The 26066-nt window shown below is 36.8% G+C and overlaps 2 protein-coding genes across 19 annotated transcripts; one reads left to right on the top strand and one right to left on the bottom strand.

Annotated features, from left to right (window-relative positions):
- Nucleotides 1–873: 873 nt before the first annotated feature.
- LOC113667943 (adhesion G protein-coupled receptor L1-like) lies at nucleotides 874–26066 on the bottom strand. 18 transcript variants are annotated; one of them, XM_089196745.1, is made up of 21 exons: nucleotides 18592–18905; nucleotides 13176–13237; nucleotides 9801–9981; nucleotides 9471–9655; nucleotides 8437–8994; nucleotides 7442–7659; nucleotides 6665–6727; nucleotides 6314–6506; nucleotides 5819–5959; nucleotides 5381–5456; nucleotides 5095–5206; nucleotides 4709–4761; nucleotides 4435–4573; nucleotides 4190–4293; nucleotides 3986–4088; nucleotides 3586–3736; nucleotides 3249–3333; nucleotides 2901–2967; nucleotides 2601–2677; nucleotides 2388–2514; nucleotides 874–1989 (listed from the first exon to the last, which is right to left on the bottom strand). In XM_089196745.1, exons 1-21 carry the CDS (start codon nucleotides 18630–18632, stop codon nucleotides 1708–1710), a joined length of 3018 nt encoding a protein of 1005 aa, XP_089052871.1. In that variant the 5' UTR covers nucleotides 18633–18905; the 3' UTR covers nucleotides 874–1707. The 18 variants fall into 18 exon arrangements, with proteins under 18 accessions (XP_089052871.1, XP_089052872.1, XP_089052875.1 ...); XM_089196746.1 differs by having other exon boundaries at nucleotides 4447–4573; XM_089196749.1 differs by having other exon boundaries at nucleotides 7442–7614.
- On the top strand, nucleotides 23024–26013 carry LOC113667936 (melatonin receptor type 1A-like). Its single transcript, XM_027183811.2, has one exon. The coding sequence runs from the start codon at nucleotides 23241–23243 to the stop codon at nucleotides 24366–24368; it is 1128 nt and encodes a 375-aa protein (XP_027039612.2). The 5' UTR covers nucleotides 23024–23240; the 3' UTR covers nucleotides 24369–26013.

Here is a 26066-nt window from a genome sequence, read left to right as displayed (position 1 = left end):
TTTACACATAGGACGCTGACGAACCTGCAGCTTCTCTTAACGCTCGGAACGCTAGTCGCATCATGAATCTATTACCCCGCTTGTCTCGCCAATATAACTTCTGTATCTGCGGAGGTTTAAGGTTCTCTTCCCCCCAGGAGACTCAATGCTGGCAAAAGCAAGAGGAACCCACGTCAAACTGCGAGGCCAAAATCTTTTAGAAAGGTCAGTACCAACCCAGAATGACACTTTAAAAATATTCAGGACCTAGCTTTGTCTTTCATTCAATAAATGTATCCGTGCTACCCTAAAGCAGGTACAAAGTCATCATAGAGAATAATCGGCTTTCTGACGAGTGCTTTAGCTTTCATTTGTGAGGAGCACTCGCATTCAGGCTAACTTCAGCTCTCACGATAACAGAGGTACCACTATAGGTAGGTGTTTTTAAATAATCATTTTCTTTTTTAATCATTACTCCAGTGCATGTTCCCATCAAGGACATTCAAAGCCTCCCAGGTATAACGTTGTTGTCTTGGTATGGATGCAGTCCTACAAAGGAAGTAACTTTCTAAAGAAACTGTGGTTCTGCGTAGGTGGGAGAGCATAACAGGGTAATTTAGTAGTATCAACTGAGTTGAAAAAAGTCGAAAACCTGATTATCGTTTATGAAGTGACAGCACTGATTTTTTCCACAAATCGGAGGCAATGTGCCAGATTTGCGATAAACGTGGCTATCCTGTCTCTGTCGTTAAAGCAGCTACCACCACTCAGAAAGAAAATATCGACTGCATTCTGTTCAATCTCAAATTTCACCTTTACAACCACGCAGTTGAATCTATTATTCTTAAAACTTTAAATTACGTCAAAGCGATTTAGAGACTGGCACTATCTTCATTTTCACAACATCCACATATTTAATTCAAAAACGAGAAAAACATAAGGAACTTTTTTCTTGTTACCATTTTCTTACCATTAGCGTAGCTCCATTTTCTACTTATAAACACACACACAACCCACAATTCCTCCATTCGCTCTGATGAAAGGCCAACGCTCGAAACGACAGCTTTGAAAATCTTTACAGCAGCCAATTTACATGACCAACTCAGTTGATAATGTCTATTGTCAGTGTTAGTGACATCTTTTCAGTTAGTGAGAGAACAAAGAAAAACAAAACACATTCTTTAGGACGGACATGAGCTATATTTCCAAAATATGATCAATCCTTGGAATCACTTACCGCAAACTATTAGTCTTAACTGTGAAATATAAAAATGGAAATAATTTGGAAAATGCAAAATTATTGGAAAACTTAAACTTCATCTTTACTTATCGAGCGACAAATTTCCGTACCATGCCAGATATACATTCTACCTCACGGTTTGCTTCCAGAGCAGACACAGTCAAATTTCCGCTTCGGGGAGGTTCATGGTAACTACAAGTAGATTCAATGCGAATAAACCAATAAAATATTATACTGTCAACCTGCAACTTATTGGACACAATTTGAGTTTTACTAATCAGAGTCCTCTTAGCTAATATAAGAAGCTTAAACGAACCAGACATATGCATTACTATATTTATCTTGAACTCATCAGGTCTCCCTACCTAGTGACTTTTTCATTTCGTAATGAACTTATACTCAGAAAATGGTGAGAAAAAAATTTTTTTCTCCACAAGTTAATAAAATAACATCCTTTTCCTCTTTAGGAATTCACTTTGAAAGTTACTTCAATTTGCGTCAACAGGAGTGATGCAGCTTTCTCTTGTGTCTATTCTGTCCGAGTTAATGGGAGACACCTGATGTCGTCTAAAGGTTGGATCAGGGCTCTCCTTTCTGAGAGGCATTTTATTCATGTCATGCTTTTCCAAACCAGCGTTTGAGTTTTCTGCCACTGAACGAGAGCTTGGGAAGGTTGAATTCTTAGAATTGTCCCACTTCTGTTTCTTGCGAAGATATGCAGCGCGTACATCACTGCTTCGCAGGACATGAATGACGAAAATGAAGAATCCCTAAAGGTATCAAATGTAAGAAGGACGAGTGATTGCATTAGTCTGGGATACTAGTCTTGTACGGTGAATAAGAATTGTCATGGAAAAGACTTTTGCTGAACACTAACTGATGTCTCGGTAGTGCGAGGTATCTCGAGTCACCATCACAGCGTGGCAAAGAGTTAGAGTCATAATAGGACTTAAGTGAAGAGGTGTTTGGTTGGAAAAAGGTAAGAAGTCTATCTCGCTGAGCTGCATCATCAATCGGTGCCCTTGTGATATTGTTTACTGTTAACAATCGCGGAGTGTATATAATAGTTTACAATAAGAAAACAAGACCGTTTTCTGTTACTGTCGAGCAAAATAAAATACTGTTTAGAGGCTCCCATTACAAAGTTATTCAAGACTGAAATTGTTACCTGAAGTGAGTTAAATATGGTGAAGATATACTGGAACACCACACCGGCAGCCGTAATGCTAAAAATTCCAAATACCCAGGTCAGGCCTAGGAGAGGAAACAGCACCACCCATGCCTTTAACCCCTGTCTGAAATAATCAGATATTGAGGGGAAAAGTGAGCATTCAATTTGAGATAAAACCAGAAAATGACAGCGCGGTGCAGACACACTCACTTGACGTTAGAGGTGTCTTTCGTAGAGTGCATTCTCGTCATCTCATACACCACCCGGCAAAGGATGAAGGAGTTTATCTGATGAAATGAACAAGTACATGTACAAATGATTTCTACAACAGAAGAGGAACAAACTGGAGAGCATTGATTTTCATTATTTTGTTGAAATGGAGCTTATTTCAGGCTCAGTCATCTTAATGTCACTTGTATATTAACGAACGCTGTGTATAATTTTGCCATAATCACAGTGATGAGAAATTCTTCTAAATAGTAGAGCAAACTATAACAGAAACCATCTCACCAGGCAAACCACGAGGACTGGGGCGGCAAAGGTCCAAACTAAACTATTTGAAAATGAAACCCAGCAGCTGTAGAAAAGGAAGAAATTAATAATCTTTGAACAAACACACAAACACACGGTCAAATTTTATTTCGTTTTGATCACGATTGTTAATTCGTTTCTTTTTTAAAGCGCTATTTACCGGTCTGCGTCAGTTCGAACCACAAAGAGACTTTAAAAGCTCTTCATTACTAAGAATCCCCCGCAACCTTTTGTGATGCCACTAATAAAGCGCTAGGATAGAATGTAGGACTCCCTGACGTTATAAGGAAAATATTGAACCTTTAATATACCCTTTTAAATACTTACAAGTCACCATGTACGTAGCCCGATATTCCCTCAGCAGAGCCAGAAGCGATGACAATGGATGAAATCACCATTAGAAAAGGAAATCCTACAAAACAGTGAGTTAGCTCCGTGTGTATCTCGCCATAAATATAGTTAAACGACTTTTGCATTTGTTTCACATTTGACATCAATAGATTACATCATACATGCGATCCTAAACTCTAACAATTAAGTTATCGCCAAGCGAGATTTATACATGCAAGGTATAACCTTAGTTTTACCTTTTTTTTTTTTTTTTTTCTATAATGATACAAAAAGGGATACCAATAGCGCATGCACAATAATAAGGTTTACCTACCCCAGGAGAAAACATACAGCAACTTCATTCTTACGACGGCGTTGTATACTTTAACCACCATCAGATACAAGTAGGCTCCCTCCATGAGCATCCAAGAAAATCCGGCTAGATAAAAATAGTGAATAGACACTGCCACGAATATACAAGCTTCCTGTAAACAAGAAAATAAATTATTTTAACCATAAGGTCTAAGTTTGAATTGTCGTTTTGTCTCTTCGTTTACTCAAGATTCATCGAGGCATACATCTAGAGAGCTACCTTAACCTTTCCATTTTGACCTGCTGGAGAAATTATCTCGGTTGACTCTGATAATATTTACAAATGTTCTAGTAATCAAGTGAAGTATCTTTGTCATCTGTAATTAAAGTTCATGTGATTGACCAGATATGTTTGCAGTTACCTGTTTTGATGTGGCATCAATTCCAGCCAGAAAAAGAATTTGCGCCACTGCTATGGCCACAACAAGGTTGAATCGTATCTGAATATGTTCTTGCTTCAGATTCCTAGGCAAAGAAAAAGGGACACATTCATTAAAATCAATCTCATAAATCTCCAACATCGTCGGTTGGTGAAGCACCGCTAGAAAAGAAGGGTTTGTACTTACATAAAAACCAGATAAGCTAAAATGGTAAACACTTCACCCATAAGCGACAATCCACAGCCGACAAATGTACTGACTTGCAATGCGAGCTGATGTTTGAGAGGAATCTAAAGCAAAAATACCGAGTACTTAACTTGAACAACTTTTAATTGATAATATCTAAACCGCTTCAGGTATAAAACGACACACATTGACAAATGGTAGCTGCGGATGCAAATCAATAACACGACAGGATAGCTATACATTACTTTGTAACTCACTTTGGCTTCTCCCAGTTGCATAAGAATTGCGAAGTTCGTCAGATGATTGCAGCTGCACACAACTTTGGTGTCTGTTCTATTAATCAGGGAACATCCTTTGCTTGACCAGGAGCCGTTAACCTGACTCCTATGGACGGGAAGTTTATCTTTCATTTACTGTCGCGACATTGTTAGAGAAAATGGTCGTTTTCAGAAAAAAAGTATTTCAAGTAATATAAGTTGTGAAATGAATTAAGCCTTATGTACAGCTAAGAAAACATACCTGATGGCAAAGTCCCAAAATACACAATAAGGCTTGTCCTCGGGTTTTATAAACTTTAAAGACGGAACGAAAAGAAAAAATAACAGTGTTACAACGTCTACATGCAACGTCTACATGAAATACACTCAAAACTCATAAAATTACGTATTGCAAAAATCGACTCAGAATATACAGTTTCCCTAACTGCATCGTGCATTCGTTAGTGTTTCCACAGATCATGCTTCGTGTTGCTCCCATATCAATCAACCAGAAATGGCTGGATGAAAAATCATATATATCTTTTCAACTGTAGAAATTCTAACCAATAAGAAAAAAAGGAAATACAAAGACTATAACAAGAACATCTTTTTCAGGAGTTCGTCAGCATATGAGACGTGCACTTTTACCTTTCGTAAAGTAAATGAAATAGTAATGTTCTGTGCCAGCACTGGTGTCGGGGCCGGTAAGAGAGAACACGCTATGATTGGTGTTTGGAGTTTAGTATTTATCATTTTCTTCCTGCAAATAAAGTGTATTTGATTCCTTTAGCAATCTGGCTCGTTTGTAAAAATTTGCTAATCGTCTCATCTAAATATTTAGATAGAAAAGTGAGAAAAAAAGTAGAGTATTCAATGTATTAGAAGTTGAATAAGCTCCTGTCTAATTCTACTCCGTATGTCTTAAAATACATACCCATCAAGAAGGTATTGGCATTCATCTGGAAGAAGCTTGTGCAGGTCTTGGTAAGCTATTCCAAGTACCACAGTTTCTATTGAGAAGAAGATACACTTAAGCGTTCACGATTGTTGAAAACATGATGAACAAATTCCCAAGCGAAATTAAAAAAATCCTCAGAAGGATATAGTGTATATACACGTTCATACTCTTTCAACATTTGCCTCTACTCCCAACATTTTATAGGTAGGCAAATTTTCGTACTGACATTTATATCCTTGAGGCCCGAAGAAAACTTACCCGTAAGGATCACAGAGCATATAATTAGATAATATTAAAAAAATGTTCACTGCAGATCCAATATGGGCAATAAATTACAATGAATAATGTGCGACTGAAGATTTTTAGCTGCCTGGTTGATAACATAACACACATACTGCATTTTTTTTAACATACCTTGTTTTTCGAAAAGTTTTGGTGGTAAAATGAACCTTTCACGTAATAAATTATTATCACTTGACGGTTGACCTTGAAATTCCTCAGAAGGAAACGTCACTTCCTTTTTATGACCTGCTTTAATGGTTTGAACTTCCATGACTATTAAAGGGAGAGAAGCAATAATAAAACTTATTCTTAGGCTTATTCCAAAGGAAGTAACTAAATTATCTTTATTTGTAACAAATTTACGCCAGGATAGACAGCAGAAACTTGATCAATAATACCGTTTCTGTGGCTTCACTCAGTTCATTTTGCTTTTCGAATCGTCCGCGGAACGGGAAGAAAAATCAACGAAAATTTCTGATATTTGTGGCTCGAATTCCGTCTATTTTTGGATCCACTCGCAGTTCTTATTTCCTTTTAATGAACAATCGTTACATCTAATCATATTTTAATTACGACCTATAATACATTGCGTTGTTACTTGTTAAAAGGTATAAAAGCATTACCCACCTAGGTGTTCTTTAGTGGGTATTGTGGTTGAGTGGTAGCTGCCAATTTTTAACATATGCTTCTCAGCATATTGTGAAGCTAGCAATTCAAGGTGCTGAGCAGCTAGCAACAAATTCACTTCTACGCCTGAACGTTCTTTACTTGCGATTTTTTGGAAAACTGTAAGCAATTTCTCTGTCTCATTGACTGCAGCCTAAAGATCGTAATCATAATGAAACTCATCAAATGATCATCCGTAACAGTAAAAAAAGAATGAAAATAAGGATGATAACAATTTCATGAGGGATATACCAATACCCAATGTTACAATTACATATGAGCTGATAAAAACATACTGAGTATCTAGCCTACCTGGAGAGAATTCTCGTCACTTAAGTTTAACTGATTCAACTTATCCAAGTATTTTTCAACCATCTTAAAGAAACAAAGGAACATTTTACAGTTGTGAATTGTATAAATGATTTGTATTGGTACGCATTTTCTTACAGTTTTTCTTGCAGTATAAATATAATTTCAAATTGTAGGCCATCTTTTCTGTGTATCAAAGATAATCCATTTCCAACGTCAATTTGGATGTAAAAGAAATAAGCAGATATATGAAGTTATGTTGTAATGACGTCTAATCTAGAAATAAGGTTGCATTGAATTGTTTTTCTGTGCTCTGTTATAAGCAGTAAACTGTAAAAATCAAGTGATAAAATGCGGTCTCGATGGCGTTAACCGCAAGCCGTAAAATAGCCGAAAAATTTAACCGTTAGGCGTAAAAACTGACAAATTTTAACCGTTAGTCGTAGAAAAGTTAACCGTAAAAAATTGTCCTCCCCTACAAAACCTCTTTGGGTAGACCTTAAGCTGTAGAATGTCCAACATTTCAACCGTTAGCTTTAAAAGCCATCACCCCATCGAGACCCTCATAAAACGACATACATGGCAAATGGGTGGAACTCAGAAGAAACAGTGGGATAGCAAAATGCACGTTTAAGTAGTCCAGGGAAGGACTGCAGCCAGCTATAGGCGGAAGCTACCATCACTATCAAGTGAGAGGTTGTTTGGTGATCGGTTGTTTACGTTATTCAGTAGATGCTGATCAATCTGTTTTGAACTGATACTATATAATGTGATAATCACCTTCTCTTGATCATCACCAGTCTCCGTTGGAGAGACACTCGCTGATAAATCCTTTGACATTCTGGATGTTTTAGACGCTATGATCGTTGAGGTATCTGTTTTTCCAATGTTACTTGATGTTGTTACTGTTACTTCTGACGCAAGTGATGTAGTGGGGGTCGCTCGTGTCTGTCCTGTAGAAGGCAATAATTCCTCTACAGATGACGGTAAAACTTCCTCTAAACATACAGACACAATAGAAGCTCACTGTCACTTTGAATATTGAGGCACAGAAAACGTTGCGGCTTTGATACGAATTAATGCTATAACGATTATTATCGACGATAAGATTTTAAGTGTAAAACTTTCTATTATCATGAGGAGCGTATACTAGAAGATATTTCCGTGAACGTGTTAAACGTCGCTTGGGATGAATGACGATGTTCTTTTTTGAGATATATACAATTAATGCAGGACTACAGGCAGAAGAACCGAGCTAATCAATTGACCTTGAAATATCTGTCACGAATTGTTTTTAACTTAAAAAATGTAAAATTATCAACTAAAGAAGTTAAAATAGATTTTTGCGTCTTGCATGGTGCACGTTTTACTAGAATAGTCTAAGTTGCCTTTTTCTGAGTTCTAGGACGTTTCAGCAAAGAATAGAATTTTGCAATCGTATCGGAGGTTGTTCTGCGTGAAACAAAACTACTGGAAATCAACTTCAAGTAACATCACAACCAAAGAGCATGTATATGAGATTTACGAGGATGGAAACTCAGATACATGAAGGAAGGGTCTCTTTGGTGAGCCCGTGCACAAGGTCAAGAACAAGAAATGAAATATCTTAGGGCATAAATGCTTTAGAAGTAACCCTAATGGTAAGAAAATTAAACCAACTGAGGTAATGAGACCACGGACTTTTGAAATAAAAGAAAGTCTTAACACACCTGAGAGTCAGAACAAATAAGAAACCAGCTCAGAAGAACCTCCTGAGAGAAGGCAGAGAGACCTACTTTTTAAGTAACTTTGTATAACATCCATGATTTCCCCTCCAAGGACATTTGCCGATTTATTTAAGCCAACTCTTAGTATGTGTGCTTCATCTTTCGTAATTGCTGTCAAATCTGTCTCGTTCACTAAGTTTCCAACTCCAACACCAACGATGAAAACTCGCTCATTATCTAAATCTTTCAGCACTTTATTTAAACCATCGTTACTGATGACCATCTTGTCGTCCAGAATTACAACAAGAGCACGACTTGCCTTGGAACCCTTAGAAAACTGTTGGAATCCTGATTTCACTTGATCTAGAGCTTTGACCAAGAGTGGAGTTCCAGAAGCTTTTTTGATTTCATCGATGTGTGAAGTTAAGGCGTCTTTGCTTCGCATGTTGACAAAACCTAGTTTTATTATGGCATCAGAACCGAAGACAAAAATGCTGTAGCGTATTCTGTTTATGCCATACTGGTCGATAATGGCGCAGATTGTGCTTTTCATAAATGCAAAAGTATTATTAGATGAAGGAGAAGCAGCACTGAGAGCAAAAGTCAAGTCGATCAGTGGAGTATTCACTGAAGGAAACGAAAGAAGGTCTCTTAGTGAAGTATTTCACATTTAAGTCTCTCTTTAAAATGATAGTTATATAGGAAGAGTCAAAGTATTTAAGTAATGCTAAATCCCTTTCAAACACAAAGAGAACAAACAGAACAGAAGCGAAGAAAAAGCACAAAGCCAGTGTAACCCCTTAAGTTTTAAGGCCTAGGCCTCAACGCGATTAAGATGGGGTAATTAAGTGTAGGAGAAATGGCAAACTTTGGGTAAGTCAGTTGGGTAAGTTTGATTATATTCATCCTGTTAATAGCTCTTCAAAAGTATCACCCAACAAAGTGCAAAAAATATGCGCGTGATCACTGGTTCTTAGCTAAGTTGTGTACTCTTTTAAGTCTTGATATAAAATTCAGCCAATAGTCTAATTGAAAGTGGACTCATAAATGAGGCACCTCTAACTAGGATTAGATAAAACTGCCTGACAGAAGCTGCGTCTAACCTTCACAAATATAGCCGTGCTCCTCAGTGCAGCTTGTACACTCTAGTTTACTATCATCAGTTATCATACAACAGAACGGTCCAGAATTATTCACATTGCTCTGATCTTCTATTTCACGATAGTCCATTATCATGTCAACTTTTCTCAGCCTTGTAATTTCATTCTTATCAGTCCAGGCCCATTTTCTGAAAAAACAAATCCAAAAACGCTACAGCAACAGTAACATAATGAGAAATAACCCCGAAATATCCGAATTGCTGATCATTACCAGATCCACCACCTGCATGTTAATGCTCACAAAAAATTACACAGTTTACAATTGTTACTTACGTCTGCCTGGAATACCCAAGACCTATCCAGTGCTTTACGCCGTTGGTGGTATTTGATATATTTTTAGCCAATAGAAGGTCCTCGCTGGTTCTGATTTTTGCAAGAAGACCGTGGCGTAATTGACATTCCTTGTCTGCTTTCGTGTGATTTAATTTTTGATTGTAGACCATAAACTTTTTCCCTACAAGAAGAGTAAAAAAAGTAATTTCTCCTTTGCTTTGATTTGAAATTCTCCTTTTTTTCAGTCAGGCGCAAGTTAAAGCTGACCTCCTTTCATTGCAATATACTTTAAGGGATCAACAAAAAGAAGGCGGCGAGAGTCTAAATCTGTAGGCCATTTCCTAACATAATGCGGCGTGATCAAGTAGCAAAAAAAAAAAAAAAAACAAAAACAATACGGACGCCTTGTTGCCGGATTGCAAAAGTGGCTCTTATCAAAGTGAAGGTACATTTAATTATCGAATTTATGTGACTTTTATCATAGTGATGACATTATCATGTTTTTGTTCAATTGAGTACATTATCAGCTTCTATTTTGCTAGTGCTATTATTTGCATTAGTTTTGCCACTTTTGTGTGCAAATTGTGTTCGCATTTTGTGCTATGTTTGTGCATGCCCTGTCAAAAAATCTGGATCGGACAAAGCTGACGTATTACTCAAATTATGTACACAACAAAAGTGTGCTGTATTGGACAAATCAGCGCCGTGTGTACAGCAAAATGACATTTTAAAGAATATAAATTATGCAGAAGAATTAAGGTCTATTAATGTGATAGTCGTTAATTGTAGTAATAAACATGTGCGGTGACAACGATTCGATCATGCTCTCAGCAGAATACCTGTAAAAAAATAACCAGAAAGGCCCTCACGAAAGAAAAAAAAAAAAAAAGAAATTGGCGTGGAGGCATATTCCTAAAAACATTCCTATGTCGTCAAAAATTTATCGCAGACTTTGATCACAGTATTAAGTCCGTAAAAAAAAAATGGGGACGAAATGGCATTCTACACGATCAACGCTGCACCAAAAACCATTGAGTTGTAGAAAGTCTTTGGGCAAACATATAGCTATTATACAGGGAAAGGCAAACATCGAAAAAAATATCTTTAAGTATTGAGATTGTTTACGTGTAATTTCCCATACAGTTAGTACAAAATGTAACTCGTAAAGGCAAATGTACATAGTACCAGCTTTCTAATGATGTGGAGGATTTATGCACCATGTTCATCCCAGTAAAATAACAAAAGCATCATATAGTCAAGCAGATGTTGTTGTGGTTGGAAAAAATGTAGGAAAACAATGTACTGCGATGAGTATGTGTGTGCTTTACTATATCACAATATGAAAGGAATATTAAGTAACCTTGGTGACTTAAAAGAAGTAATGCACATTGGAAATCCACTTTAGAGTAGTTTGTTTCAACTAGCAATGCTCACAGTTTCAGAAGAAATTTACCAGCTGAAATACAGTGCAAGGTATAATAGTATTGTCCATCATGAGGCTACCATTTAAAGATATGATTACTGTGTAGGCTTAAAAAGAGCTTTTGAGTCATCGATATCAGAGGAATACATATCATTCATTTTTACAATTGTTTGCATTACTGTTGCTATTGTCTACTCTCCTGATGATGGCCGTTTTAAAGTGTTTGACTCTCACGCCAGACATTTTTATGGTGAGAGTTATCCTCAAGGAACTTGTGTACTATTAGACATATCTTAGTGCGATACTTTCAAAGTCTATATGAAATAATTGAAATGTGAGAACTTGAAGGTTTATAGAAAGGCATTCGTAGGAATAGTTTTTTTCCGCGGAATATTTGTTACTCTTTATTACAAATAACCAATCTGATCGAAGCTAAGACCATAATACATAATACATAATCACCTGATTTCATGTTCTGAAAATTGAAATATTTCACACCAGTGGTAGAAGAATAGAAGAATGATCAGATTTATTGGACAAAATTTTTGAAGTTATGGGACCTTTCGAATGATTATTACATAAATCACTTTTTTTTCTCAAATTGAGTACATTCTCATTTCTATTTTTGTCATTAGGTCCAATCATCCTATCATCTGTCAGTTCACCCCACCACTGCAAAGGCAGTCAGTAACTGGCGCTCTTTTACCCCTCACCTCATGGCTCCAGTGGTCGTGATAACTACACACACGCTCTCAAGAAAAAGTCACCTTCTTATTCCTTATATACTCCTCAAGCAGGCTCGATTTAACGCTTTTAACAGCATCTTGTTTCCTTAGTAACGTTGCTTTCCCCTACAACAGCATTTATACTAGTAGCTAAAATCATTGCCATCTGCAATATGATGCAGTCGAACCCCTCCTTACGGACTGCTCTTTATTGCAGGTAGTCTACCGTGCTGCGATAAAACTCTGATAGGATTTCTGTCAAAAAAAAACTTCTATTACATTGGCTCTCCCTAATACGGACAACGGAAATTAAGTCTCGACCCCAGAGAGCAAACATCACATACCACTGACCTCTTTCTCACCGTCACTCAGTTATCAGGTGGTAATTTAATCTAATCTGTCATTCAAGGTGAATGACATCTTTTTTTAACCGTTAGCGTAAAGTATCCGAAGATTGTGCTTTAAGAATTTAAACAACATATATCTATCTAAATTCCAACGATAACGACAGTTTGGTGACATCTTACGTACAAGTATACTCTATCTAAAGTTCGTTGGGCTTACAGTTCTCTTCAAAACTGAATTAGTATTATATTTGGAGAGCAGCATTATGATAAAATTCGATTTATTAGTCTGAAAGAGAGTTTTGCGATACTCATAAACATCAAGTATAGATGCAAAAGGATCTCAATGGAGTTTGTACAGTAAGTGAACAGACGGATAATTCCATTAAAAAACCCCTTCCCATAAATCCGCCACGGGTCATTGAGAAAACTCCCCAGCCGGGTTACATGGAGATAATTCAATCGCCATTTATAACCAATATAGAACAGAGATGATCTGTATTCTAAGCACGTGTTAATAGCCTCTCAAGGTACTTGAGCAAAGTAATTTTTCCATAGAAACATCAGAATAATTAGCAACAACATGTAAAAGGCCTATTTACCTTTCCTTACACTGCAGCTTGATACATGTTTCATGGTAATGAACCGAGCCGGTAATTTCGCATAAGACCCATACAGACAGTGTAAATGGAAATTGCGTTATTTCGTGTTATCATAAGAACAACCGTCCCCCAAAAAGGGGAAGGAACACAATGGCTCATGAACTGCACTAAGCAAACAATTATAGATTTCACTGCGTTGAAGAGCAAAAAAAAAACTATGGAGATGGGTGATTCAGATGGAGCAAAACGAAAAAAAAAAAGAAAACTATCATCAAACAAACCGCTTGCAAATACGAGCAGACCGCCAATGATCATCAAGTCTCGAACAAACGTCATTTTAACTCTGCAAAAAGAATAATGAATATACAAAATTTACGATATCATCGCAAAACTTAAATGAATTGCAAATTCAGAGATGCGAAAATGGCTTGAGAATTTATTCTTCACCAGAAAGTCGTTTTCCCCGTGGTGAATACTCAAAATAAGGAAGGCTTTCGTCTGGCTTCAATGTGAAGCCTGGCGTTTGACCATGAAACTGACGGCAGCTTCACAGGAGTCGTAATTTAGTCAATGCAAACAATTTGCTTAAAGCAGGGCCGAGAGGAAATTATTTCTGGTCAGTTTTGACAGCCTTCACCGAAGATCCCCTGTTGTGTTTTGTCATTTTGACATAAGTAAATAGCTGCATCCTGCTTTTGTTTGACTTCTTTTGTACACACAGTCTTTGTAATAGCACACCAAAAAGAGAACATTTTCCTTCTTCTACAAACAACCGACTTCTCCTAAATTACCTGAGATCTCGTTTTAAAAAAGAAGAATGTAGAATGCAGTTATAGAATTGGAACGAAATACTAAAATATTTATAAATTTTATACTTTGCTAATAATGCCGCCTATTAAAGAGTTTCCTACTCGCCGGCTTAATATCCCCATAGCATTTGAAAGGTATCAACAAACACCCTTTCGTTCAGTCAAATAAACTGCAAGTAGCAACTTATAGCAACAGTATATTAGGAAATGAATTTCCTAAAAATTTTAAATTTTAAATTGAGACAATTAAACACCATCTGCCTTCTAAGGGCTATTTACCCGGTGACGTCACCAGCACTGTTTATTTTTATTGTCTAATCACAATATACAATAAACCTTGAATAGTCTTCCTTTTGGTTATGTATTTAGATGTTTTCCTCGTAATCCTGTATCAAATTCAGTGCCTATTTCCCAAATTGCAGTTTTATTCCATAGCTCACTGCTACATTAATCGCAAAACGAACTGTGTGCGTGCTGAAACATGACTGAATGAGACAAACAAATTATATTCGGTAACATATGATTGGCTCGTATCAAATTCAGTTGGTCATCAAGCACGACAAGACTAAATGCACGCTCTTTAAATTTAAAACACAGGACGATATTCCCCCATATCTGCTTGAAATAGAAAGTCATTGTGTTTCTCTGATACATACCCTATACTTTTGTTGCCTAATTATAATTGAGAGAGTGTTTAATTCATTGCACCATTAAAACAGGAAATGACAATAAGAACATTAAGTAAGCTCCGTTCCTTTAAATGGGACGGCAGCTTTTCGCTTCTTTGAAATCAGCAGTATCGTCACGATTATCATCTCCAGCCAGCCGAACATCGTTGTCACGAAATCAAACACACTCAAGGATTTCTCGTTCCGTTTTTTTATCTAGTCATTCCCAATTTGTGACTTTGGTTTTGAAACCCCATAGTTCACAACTGCTTTATCTATCGAACTTGAATTTATAATTTTGCGCAAATATATCTGACATAAAACAGTTTGTAGGAAAAAGCCAATTATCATATGCTCCCTTATCCATTCTAGTGGATGCCGAAGTTTGATTACAGTGACTCTTGTATGCTCGACAGGAAGACGTTTTCAATGACAATTGTCTGTATTTATCCTGGTCAATGCAGGCTCTGAACTATTCCGTCGTGTATGTGTTTCTCTGTGTGGGTAAAATTTCACTAATGACTGTTAGGTAAGTTGCAACTTTTTTTTTTCCACGAGATTCTTGATCATGAAGGCTTACTTTGTTAATTGCACGGTGGATGCCGAGAGCTACACCTACAATTATGAAGATCCAGTCCCTTAACTATTCAGTTGCTTACCATGATGTTTGTTATGAAATACATACGTTCGCTTCTTTATTATCGGCTAATTTTATTGGCTTGATTGCACATGACTCTGTCCTTACTAGCAAATATAGCAGAAGATCTTATCGTTTCCCTGTATCTCGTCACAAAGACGCTCTCATCCACAAAGCGTTCATCGATCAGTTTATTCCGCTGTTTAATTGGCTCGGTCAGCTAATGACGTTTTTTATCCCTGACAGAAAGAGCTCACGTACGTGCATTTCACAGAAATTTTGTGTAAATATATACAGAAGAGCTTTTCCAAAAGAAAAGTGCATCTGCCGCTGGGTTTCTCTGGTCACTACAAAGAAAAATACAGTAATGACTGTGTACGAATTGAAAATTCAAGACACTAAGCGGCGAATGAATCGGTCAAAAAACAATTTAAATTGAGAAAGGATGAAAGGAGAGCGGTTTTTTCTTAACCGGCGAGGACGCTTGCCTCTTAGTTGTCTGTAAAAAATTTATCTTCCTCATCTTAGATGACGTCATGGCTGTCATTAATGAACGAAGCCAGCGTGTTGGGTCGTTAATAATAATAATAATAACTTTATTTAAGTGTCAGTGTATTTTAGCACTGCTGTGCTAATTGGGGATACTGTAAATAAGGAAACAAATATCGTAAATGAACAGAAACTCGTTAAAAACCCCAACTGGTAGGAGGCAGACCAGTTGGCTATTTACAAAGCGTGCAGGAGTTGAATTCGGGGCCACCGAAGACAAATCCATCCAGTGGCAGGGAGGAGGACTTGAACCCGGGACCTCCGGCTTACAAGTGCAGCGCCCTAACCACTAGGCCACGCTCGCCTCCTCACGCTCGTTCTTCCTTCGGAAAATATCTCTGAACTGTACTGTTACTACTTCATCCTTGGTTTTGAACCAGGAATCTTCACACTGAATTTTTATCTGTTTCTTTACTTAAAGTTTAAGATCGGTTTATTACGAATTGTCTAAGTTGTGTAACAGGCAGCATAGATAATTGGGGGAGAAGGGGTGGGGGAAAGAATAAAGATGAGGAAGAAATTTAAAATGAGACGGTGAATGATTTCGAAATTACATCCGAGATTGTTTCCAAGCTTCTTACACTGTAAGTCCCTTAGATTCGTACCTGCATGCTTTTTGCACTAGTTAACCTTTTGCATTCAGAATCTGATACAGGTTACTGATGCATTAAAGTATTTCAATTTTGAAGAAGTTGTTCGTTGTTATTCATCACACTCTGACACAGGTATAACCTCCACGCAGAACATTGATCGGTTTAGGTTCCAACGCTCATTTAATAAAAATATTATAATAGCAAACGCACAAAGAGGATCTAAAAGTTTCCACTGTTTTCAGACGGATTTTGCTTGTAGAAAACGCTGACTACCCTAGAAACACATTGTATCCACCTATCTTTTTTGCCTCGAGTGGACCATACGGCTTATTTGAAAAAAAAATCAATTTAACTATTTACTGTATGAAACAACCATGCCCCCGCTGAAGGTTAGCGAAGGCTAATTCTACAAAACTGTGTTTTGTCATGTCTGAAAGCCCGTGTCATAAACTGTGTATTTGTTCGTCCAAACCACTCATGACAGCCCAGTTGACATGGTTAAAGTCAAGCTAAAGTTGCTTAAAAAGCCAATTCCAGAGTTACACTTAAATGAATGTGTAAATTGAAGTCGGAGAGTGATCTTTAATTCAGGTCAGAAGAGAAACTCTTTGAACGAATGGAACGTTGTTTGTTCCTCCTGTGACATTAAGCAGGACACAGTGTTAGTTAATTTTGTTTCTCGATTGCTTTTCTGGCAGAGTTTAATCCAGAGACCAGATCATCTTTTTTATAAAAATCCCGCGTTGTACCAAGATTGTAAAATTGAAGAGGATGGGTATGACTAAATATTACCATCTATGTACTGCAAAAAGACATCCATTGACTGCTAACCAGTTTCTATTTTTTCCATGGCCTACTGCTTGCAAAACTTCACAGATTAAGTATTGGAGTTGATGAGCAATTACTTGCAAGTTAGTAGACAGAGAGTCAAATTGGATGGCACTTACTCTGACTGGAAACCTATCAAAACTGGGTTCCCTCAGGGGTCCCTGTTGGGCCCTTTGCTTTTGAACATTAACATCAATGATTTGAACCTTCAGGTTAGAAATACCTCTCTTCCTCTCTTCGGTTGTATGACACCAGATGACAGAAGTTCGGAAGCGATAACAAAAATCTCCTTTAAAAGCAGGCACGTTTAATCGGTAAAAAGACGGTAAAACGGTAACGGCTTAAAATACAAACTCAAACACAAAAACCTCCAAAATGCGACTAAAACTGAAAAACACACACATGAGAAATCGTACGCGTAACTTGCGAACGAACTGGTCAAATTTAAATGTCTCAGCGCGCGCGCGCTAATCGCACGACACGCCAGTCCGGTACTTTCTTCTTAGCACTACTGAATATGCATCGGACGCTTCCCCTCCAGTTATAGAATATATTATTAACTCTGATCCACATATATTATCAACATGGCTTCGGCAAAACTATCTACAGATCAATGCGTCTAAGACACAGGCAAAGACTATAGGTCCAGTACCATATCGCTCTAACTTCAGTGTAGATTACAATTTTGTCGCTCATGTTTCCGACTAAAGTAAAAAAGGCGTCTGCCAAAGCCTTCGTGTTTCGGAGGAATCGCAGGATTATTTCTTTAGAAGTAATATGCCACCTTTATAAAGCATATATTTTTCCTCATCTAGAATATTGTTGTCCGCTATTACTTGGAGTTGGAAGAGGTCAAGTTAAAGAACCAGAAGGCACCGATAATAATATTCTTAGATCTATTTTAGGGTATGGAAAGCATACCCCATACAATCATTTATTAAATATGGCTGGCCGGTAAGAACGCTTGAAGAAAGATGAAAATTCTAGGCCCTGGTTTTGGTATATAAATGTATTTATAAAGAAGCCCAAGGTATATTGAGGAATTTTTTTTTAAGATTAAAATCTGCAATCATAAATTAAGAGGGTCGGGGGCACTTTTAACGTTACCCAATTTCAATCTAGAATGGCGCCATAAGTCATTCTCATTTTTGGCAGCAAAACTTTGGAATTCGTTACCTACGTATGTTATAAACGTCAAGGATATTTCTACTTTTAAATGACTTTTAAAGAGGCAAGGTTTTAGATAGATTTAAGAATGGTAACTTAAATTACTGATTTCTTTTCTTTTCAACGTTTTTTGTCTCACGCACATGTTTTATAGAGTTTTTATCTCTCCGAGATGTAGCCTGGGTAAATAAAGTAGACGTATTGTATTGTATTGTATTGACAAGAAAGTGATTGCAACCGTGAATAATATAAAGATCTACTCAGTCCAATTCTTGAGCGGAAAATTTATGTGGGTGTCGTTTCGTATCGAGTGTCTCAGACGGTAGGGGACGGTAAGAGCCCTGCTTGTTACTGACGAAAAGCTTTGAGAACTTTCGAGTAAAAAAGCGTTGCAGCAAACAATGGGGTGATGAGAATAAGAGTTAAGGCTATGCGTAATGACTTACTTTTTCTTGTTCTCCACGGCGTTATACTGAACCCTGAGCATAACCAGGCACAAACTCAAAATCTTGCAAATTTACCAATTTTGGAATTGCAATGTAGCCAGCCACAAATAACCAAACATAACATCAACCCAGTACGAGACCTTTGGCGAGAAAATAGCTTCTTTCAGCTTGCATAAGCATATCCGCACGTATCTTTTTACAGCTGATAAATAAGAGCGTGGAGCTGGCAAATTGTTTCTCCGAATGGGCACTATCCTGAAAACAGAACTTATTCAGTCATAGGCATCACAAAGACCGCTAAGAGTAAATCGCTCACAACCAAAGCTATGATTCAAAGATCTGTAGATGTGCGTAATTTTTTATTTCTTTAAACAGATGGATAGATCAACATATTTCCCACGAGCGAGAACATATTCAACATTACTAATGACAATCCTTCGACAACGACCAAGATTGTTGGCGGTTACCATTCACTGAATGACTGAATTACTTTCCGAATAGGCTAAACTGAGCAAACACACGATTGTTGTTACCGTAGCATTACCTTTAACGCCAAGGCATGAAATATATATTATTCCTTTTATATGAAATGTCACTAATGATTAGATTGCCCTGGAGAAACATGATTATTTGCCTTTAATTTCCGTTCTTCGCGCAATAAGAGTGATTGCATTGTTGTTTGATGTTTCCTAACCTGAAATGCTGATATAACGTTCATACTAAACTATACGGTTCTCTTTCGTTTCAGAATCACCTCTCAGGAAAACTTTGTAACTCCAGTTGAAATTACAGGGAGTTTTTTTAAAATTAGTTTAATAAGAAGGAGCTGAGTTCTTGGTTCAAATGTTTATTCACTGTATACTACCAGGTTTGTCTCGAGGTATTCCACAAAGCGGCGGTGTTCCATAGAACAGACTTGTTCCCGTTTTGCTCGTACGTGGAGCCTGATTTTCAAGAAAGGCAGTTCTGTCAAAAATAGAACGTACAATACTATGGTATCATTTTAGAAAAAGGTTTTAAAAAGCTCTTTCCATGTAAATTGTAGTATTTTGATCGATCTTCGGCAGCAAATTTTTAATTTCAGTCTTTGCTCGGTAAAAAAACCAATGCGCACATGTTCGACGTTCAATAATAATCAATTAAGAGGTTATCGTGACAAGTCCAAATATGAATGATCGTGTATCCTGTCTGATACATTGTTTATATTAATGCTTCAGTTCCCTTGCACAACAAATTTCACTTAAGGAACTGAAAAGTATTAAAGACTGAGAGGGAACATAATTAAGAAGAACATGCGTGGCTTTTGTCATATTAGCAACGTTACAGGGTTGTCATAAAAATAAATCTGTACATGTAAGTGCATGCAAAATTTGAAGAACCAAAAACCTGGTAGCGTTTGTAAACTTATCCATTTTTACTATTTCAGTGAGTTTTTCTAAATTTTTTCCTATTTCAGGAAATGTTAATGACGACAGGTTTATTTTTTATTTTCGTTTGTAAAAGTAAGGTTCTCTTGGTAATCTTTTCGTTTAGGTTGGTAACAAAGCTTACATAAGAGAGCGCTCACATTATAGTCGATAAACCGCTCGTTGCCACAGAAACAACATAATCTACTCTTTTCAGTTTTGAATATGAATAATTCCTCGGGTATATGAAAATCTCGTCTGGCCTAAAAAGTAAAAAAAAAACAAAAAATCTTCTTTGAAGACATATTTTTCAAATAGAGCATTATACCTTTACCTACAAAAGAATAAATCACCTCAAGTATAAATAATTTTCTTCTTATATCAATTGCAAATAAGAAAATAAGTAGAATGAATGTTGTTCCCAAATATTTTGGTATCATTTTTCTAATGTAGACACCACCGTCAAATTCATCTAAATTCCAGTCTAAATGCCCATGTCCTATGAAATGAAAGTAACATTGGTTTTCTTGCCACGTGATTATGTTGCTTTTCGTCACGCTTAGAAAAAAATCAAACAGACAAAAATATAAACAAACAAACAAAAAACATTGGTCACTTGAGAACTTCTCCTCACTAAACTCGATAGTTCATGGGCGTTCAGGTTGCCTCTTGAATGTTTATCCAGTGTCATTATCAGGTGTTTATTTGTATGAAGCTGTTGTTGTTGTCATTATTTCCTAATTTTCCCTTAGCTTTCAATGGGATTCTAGAAGAAATCCTCTGATATTGCGTACCCATTAGACAGCAATAAGAGAGACAGTACCACATAGATCTGTTCATATTTCTTATTTAGTTATTATGGTCATGATGACAAATTCTGATCAAACTGTTGGGTGATTGCTGTGCCATTTCCATAGAAATATATAATTACTTTGAGAAAACATCCAACTGAGTCTTAAATACAAAGTTAAATAACACCCTAAGTGATATTAGGGTAACGAATAAAACCGTTGCTCAAGTAATTCATTACATGGCACTATGGACATAGGAAGGTGGGCCTCTAAAGTGTCTTTATAACTGCATTGATGACTTTTATATCTGCATCAAATAATTTCCCCTCATTGATTTTTGTTTATCCTTATCGCTTGTCTGCTTTATATTATATTGATCTTGTAAAGAGAAAATCTGTCTTGGTCACTCATGAGAGTTAAAGGGTTAGCATGCATATGAACTCGTTTTCTTCGAGGACCATTGAAAGGTGAACCATAGCACTCAAATAGAACATAGAGGTTCTTCTTCCTTCTCTATTCTTCTCTATTCTTCCTATCACACGATAGCCTTTATTCAAATAACTTACCATAATCCCTTTAATGACAAAATACTTGCTGAACCTTTCCAAAGGTATGTTTATTCATGTTATTTCTTCAATCAACCAGAAGTGCCTTAGAGACCTACGTGTAGTGCTGGTGCATGGTCTGTAATGACCACTGTGGTCCGTCTTCCTGAGAAAAATTTTAACAAGAAATCTAGATCGGTTCTGATACACTTTCAGAGAACTGGAGAAGTTTACATTCCATTTTCCATTCCAATCCATTAACCTTTTTCTCTTCTGTGCATGGCTATACTCCGTTTGGCACGGAAGCGGTTAGAAATCTCGTTTGAAATGAAAACCTGCTTAGTTGTCAAGCTCTTCCCCTCACCGATCGACACTTTGGTTAAAAGGTTTTGTTTTCAGAAGCACTCTAGGGTTTGATTCACTTGTTTTGTCAGGTGTGTCAATCAAGCGGTAAAACAGTGAGATATGCGTTATTCATTTTCCATCCATCCATTTATGTATTTACTTTATTTACTTAGTCATTATTCCACGATCATGTATTTCTGACATTGTCTTAAACTTTGACATGTTGCTTTTTTAACAACACATAATTCGGTATGGCTTTTTTTAATTGTCTGTTCCTGCCATCATCTTGTTATATATATTTCAATGCTTCAACCCTTTCTTTTCTTTTCTGCATTTTCCCGCATGTTTTGGTAATCAAAAATATTGGTTTACAGGTGCATCTTATGGATGGTGATATTTTACAGCGCAAGGCAAAACAAAGCCAACCTCAGTACTCAATCGAAAACTGCTTGAATTCACACAGACCAAATTTCCGTTTACTTGACAGAAACACACAATAACTTTCAACGTTTGTATAATTCAAATTTTTCTCTCTAGGTTAGTTTGATATTCTTTTTAATTAAAATCGAAACTTAAAACTGACAGCAACAGCCTTAGTCAATTAGAGTTGACTATTATTCGACTCATACGATGAATCCACAATTTATTCATATCAAAACTTCACCAGAAGGGAAAATTTGCCCTTCTGTGCGAAACGAACAGAGAGATAACGTTTTATCCAAATAATCTCCGTCGATTTCCTCATTATTCATCTTGATGCTTAAAGGAAAAATGTTCCTCAAACTTTTTAAAATTCCTTATTCTGTGAAGATTAATAAGCTATTTACCTTCGTGGTGAAAAGGAAATGTTTTGAAAAAGCGATATAAATGGCAAGTTATTATATTCAATCTAATCCATCTCAAAGAGAGAGAGAGTGATCTGATACCATAGTTTTAACCGGTCGTTGATTTAATAATATTTTTTTATTTATTTCTCTCTTCTCACTCAATTTCTCCGATTCAATTCGAGCCGTGGGTTCTTTTGAAAAATTTTTCGACAATCAATATTTATATCTTGCTTTGCTTGATGTGGAAGGCTGGCACTTGCTTTATTTATTTAAAGTCTTCCTAGTGCTTAGTGCTTAGTGATGCTCAATATTCCTGAAGTTTCCTTATCTAAAAATCTAGATCCCAGAGTTTTGTAGACTAAACCTTTTAGTCAAAAGTATCTGAAAATCAAAAGAAGATCGGGATAGATAAAAGATATTTCTTCCAGGTTTTAATCAAGATATATCTATTACGCCAGGTGTTTTTATTCAAACGTTGCCAACTTGAGTAAATTTATTCCGACAAACCGATCATAATCAATAAGACAATTTTCTTGTTTTGTTCAATCGTGTGCTTTCATCAACACGAGCAGGCTCATTAGAGTCTTACACCCTCATTGACACCAGCAGCTAGAGAGATCCCTCAGTGCTAATGTATTTTTCTTGTAACTTTACAAGTCGTTAAAAATTGATAAAACAAATAAGGAAGGAAACGTAGCAGCATATTCTCTACGCTTTCCGGCGGTGGACGGTGAAATGGCTGACGATCTTATTTCTAGGAGTCTTTCCCTAAAGATTGTGGAAATAAGCTCATTGATCATCTTGAATGTTCTGTCCTTGACTGGAAACACATTGGTTTGTATTTCAGTTTACAAGAACAACAGACTTCGCACTACCACGAACTTATACATCATCGCTCTAGCAGTAAGTGACTTGCTTTCCGCTGTTTTTGTCATGCCTCTTGGAACTGGTGTACTAATAACCAGCCAATGGAGTTTTGGAGAGGTTCTTTGCCAGCTTCACGCTTTTTTCAGTCTTTTTGTGATCTACGTTTCTCCTGTGACTATGGGACTGACTGCTGTTAACAGATATGTGAGAATGTGCAAATCTGACCAACAATATAGAAAATTGTTTTCAGCGCGCAAGTCACGGGCCTTGCTTATCATGGTGTGGTCATTTGTCGCATGTTATGTCCTTGTTCCTCGCCTAACTGGTCTACAAGGCTTTGAATTTGTTCAGGGCTATGCACAATGTTCCTTGGCTCATTTTAGCGAAAGCGGAAAAATGATTCATTACGGGATCGTTCTAACACTATTCTTCTTGGTCCCGCTAATGTCTACCATTATCAGTTACATAAAAGTTGCCAAAATGATCAGACAACACAACATGGGGGCGTCTTCAACTATTCAGAGATCTACAGGAAACGTAGCGATAAGTGCGCACGAGATAAAAGTGAGTAAATCGCTTTTTGCTGTTGTGTTTGCGTTCATGATCTGCTGGATTCCATTTTGGGTGATTGTCATCTTGAGGCGCTTCAATTTGGTGGGGAAAATGCCTCGGAGTTTTGAGTTACTCTGCATGTTTCTCCTCTACTTTTCCAACACAATCAATCCTTTCATATATGCTGGCATGAATCACTTGTTCAAACGTGAGTTCCGAAAAATATTATGCTGCGAAACTAAGGGCAGAGTTGGAGTCATTGCAACAGAAGATGGAACACAAAGTGCAACTGTAATCGGAAATGCTCTAACAAGTCGAAAAGACAACTATCACATTCGTTCAGATAACAGCAATGAAGGGAATTTTGAAGAGCTCAAATTCACCACAGTAACTATTTGCACTGGTGAAGTTGTCTCTCAAGGAAAGCTAAACAAAAGTTTTTAAGTGCAGAATTAAATACAATACTCGTACTCCTGATGGTGGTAAGTTATAAATTGCTCCGAGGAAAACAAATACTTACAAAGATTGGTTTTCTTTGAAAGGCCAAGGTATTAATAGTAAACATTTTAAGCCGATTGGTTTTTTTTGTTTTCAATCAAACTGATCAACTGCATGATTAAAAAAAATTATTGAATGTAAAAATGGCTGATGAAAACAACTGGACAGATTATGATTAGTTTTAGCTTAAAATTGAAGTTTTAAATGATAAATACTAGGCAGTAATTTCATGGTTTTGAGCTCAATCCCACCCAAAAGTATTTAATGAAATGAACGAAGGGATGAACGAACAAATGAATGATTTATTGAATAAATAAATGATGTTGTCGAGGACGGTGAACGTAACCGTAAAAAGTGTAAGAGCAGAAAAATTAAACTCGGTGTTGAAGTTTCATAAATCAGGTAACAAGTAACCTTTGATTACGACTCACGAAAACTTGTTGAATACATCAGTATGGAGGGTGATAAGTAACGGGCTAAGATGAAAAAATTGACCACGAATAGAGATTTAAATGTAAATAGATGTACACACTGTTTGTTTTTGTTATAATTGACATACCAATAATTTTCACGAAACAACGAATAAGAATCGAACGAGCTGACCATGATTAGTTTGTAAATCTTCATGGCTAAAAGGTAAATGATAGAGGTGGAAATCAAAGACTGACGCTCGAATCAGGGTTATAAATAACGGTAATAGGACCGAGTGGAGTCCAATTCGGTCTGTAATCATACGAGTGATTAACAAAATCGGACGACCGCTTAGCGGGAGTCCGATTTGTTTATCAGGAGTCCGATTTGTTTATCACGAGTATGATTACTGACAGAATTGGACGACAAGAAATCCTGTTTCAAATTAATCATAACCATTTCAATTTCCGTAGAAACAAACACACCTAGAACAAATATCTCCAGTGGAGACCATGTCTTTAGTTAAATATTCTTGCATTTTGGAAATTGCCTTCTTTTTCTTTGGATAAGTGGTTGTTGCTATGGTTATTGTGATAAATTCTGTGATTGATGGATTTAGCTAAGTGGACCTAGTATGACTGTGTTCTTCTACGGTCCGGTTACAGCCAACTGTCCTATTACAGCTGTACAGAATGATTAGTGAAAAATGAAGCAGGTAATGTACCAATCACATTTGAGGAAATTGTAATGGTAATGATTAAGCTCATTACAGCACGGGTATGCTGTAGACAGCCTATTTCACACAGCAATGTACATATGATGTGTTTATATTATTATTAGATATTATTATTGCAGTAAAATATATCTTACACTAGTTTTACAAGGTGATGATATACTTTCAGGCATGCAGTGTGTATCCCTTTGACGACTCTTCATTTACAATACGGATGATATATTGTATGTGGGATTACAATTTTGTCGTGACAGTTTTCAAACTCCAAATCTATTAGTAAAGTGCGTTGTTGTGATTTTAAGATTATTAGCACCCATTAATCTTTCGTGTACAGAAATGATAATGTAAGAAATAAATTTAATCTCGAGTGTAAATATAAATGTATAGATACGTAAGTGACAAAGCCGTATTCTTACCTGGTTACAGTAAATGACGAGGGACAAATAATTCCTGAGCATTACAGAATCGCGCCCATTGAAAAACGTCGCACGGGAAAATGC

This window comes from Pocillopora damicornis, chromosome 1 (assembly GCF_964200805.1).
Source record: "Pocillopora damicornis chromosome 1, jaPocDami1.2, whole genome shotgun sequence".
NCBI classification, from domain to species: Eukaryota; Metazoa; Cnidaria; class Anthozoa; order Scleractinia; family Pocilloporidae; genus Pocillopora; species Pocillopora damicornis.
This window is presented reverse-complemented; position numbering and strand designations above follow the sequence as displayed.

What these genes read in the sequence shown, in the direction of transcription:
- LOC113667943 (XM_089196745.1), bottom strand. Translation starts at nt 18,632, where the DNA reads ATGCTCAGGGTTCAGTATAACGCCGTGGAGAACAAGAAAAA. An exon ending in GCACGGCTATATTTGTGAAG is followed by an intron (nt 8,995 to 9,470) that starts GTTAGACGCAGC and finishes CGTTTCCTTCAG; the next exon opens with TGAATACTCCACTGATCGAC. An exon ending in TTTTGGGACTTTGCCATCAG is followed by an intron (nt 4,574 to 4,708) that starts GTATGTTTTCTT and finishes TCCCGTCCATAG; the next exon opens with GAGTCAGGTTAACGGCTCCT.
- LOC113667936 (XM_027183811.2), top strand. Translation starts at nt 23,241, where the DNA reads ATGGCTGACGATCTTATTTCTAGGAGTCTTTCCCTAAAGATTGTGGAA.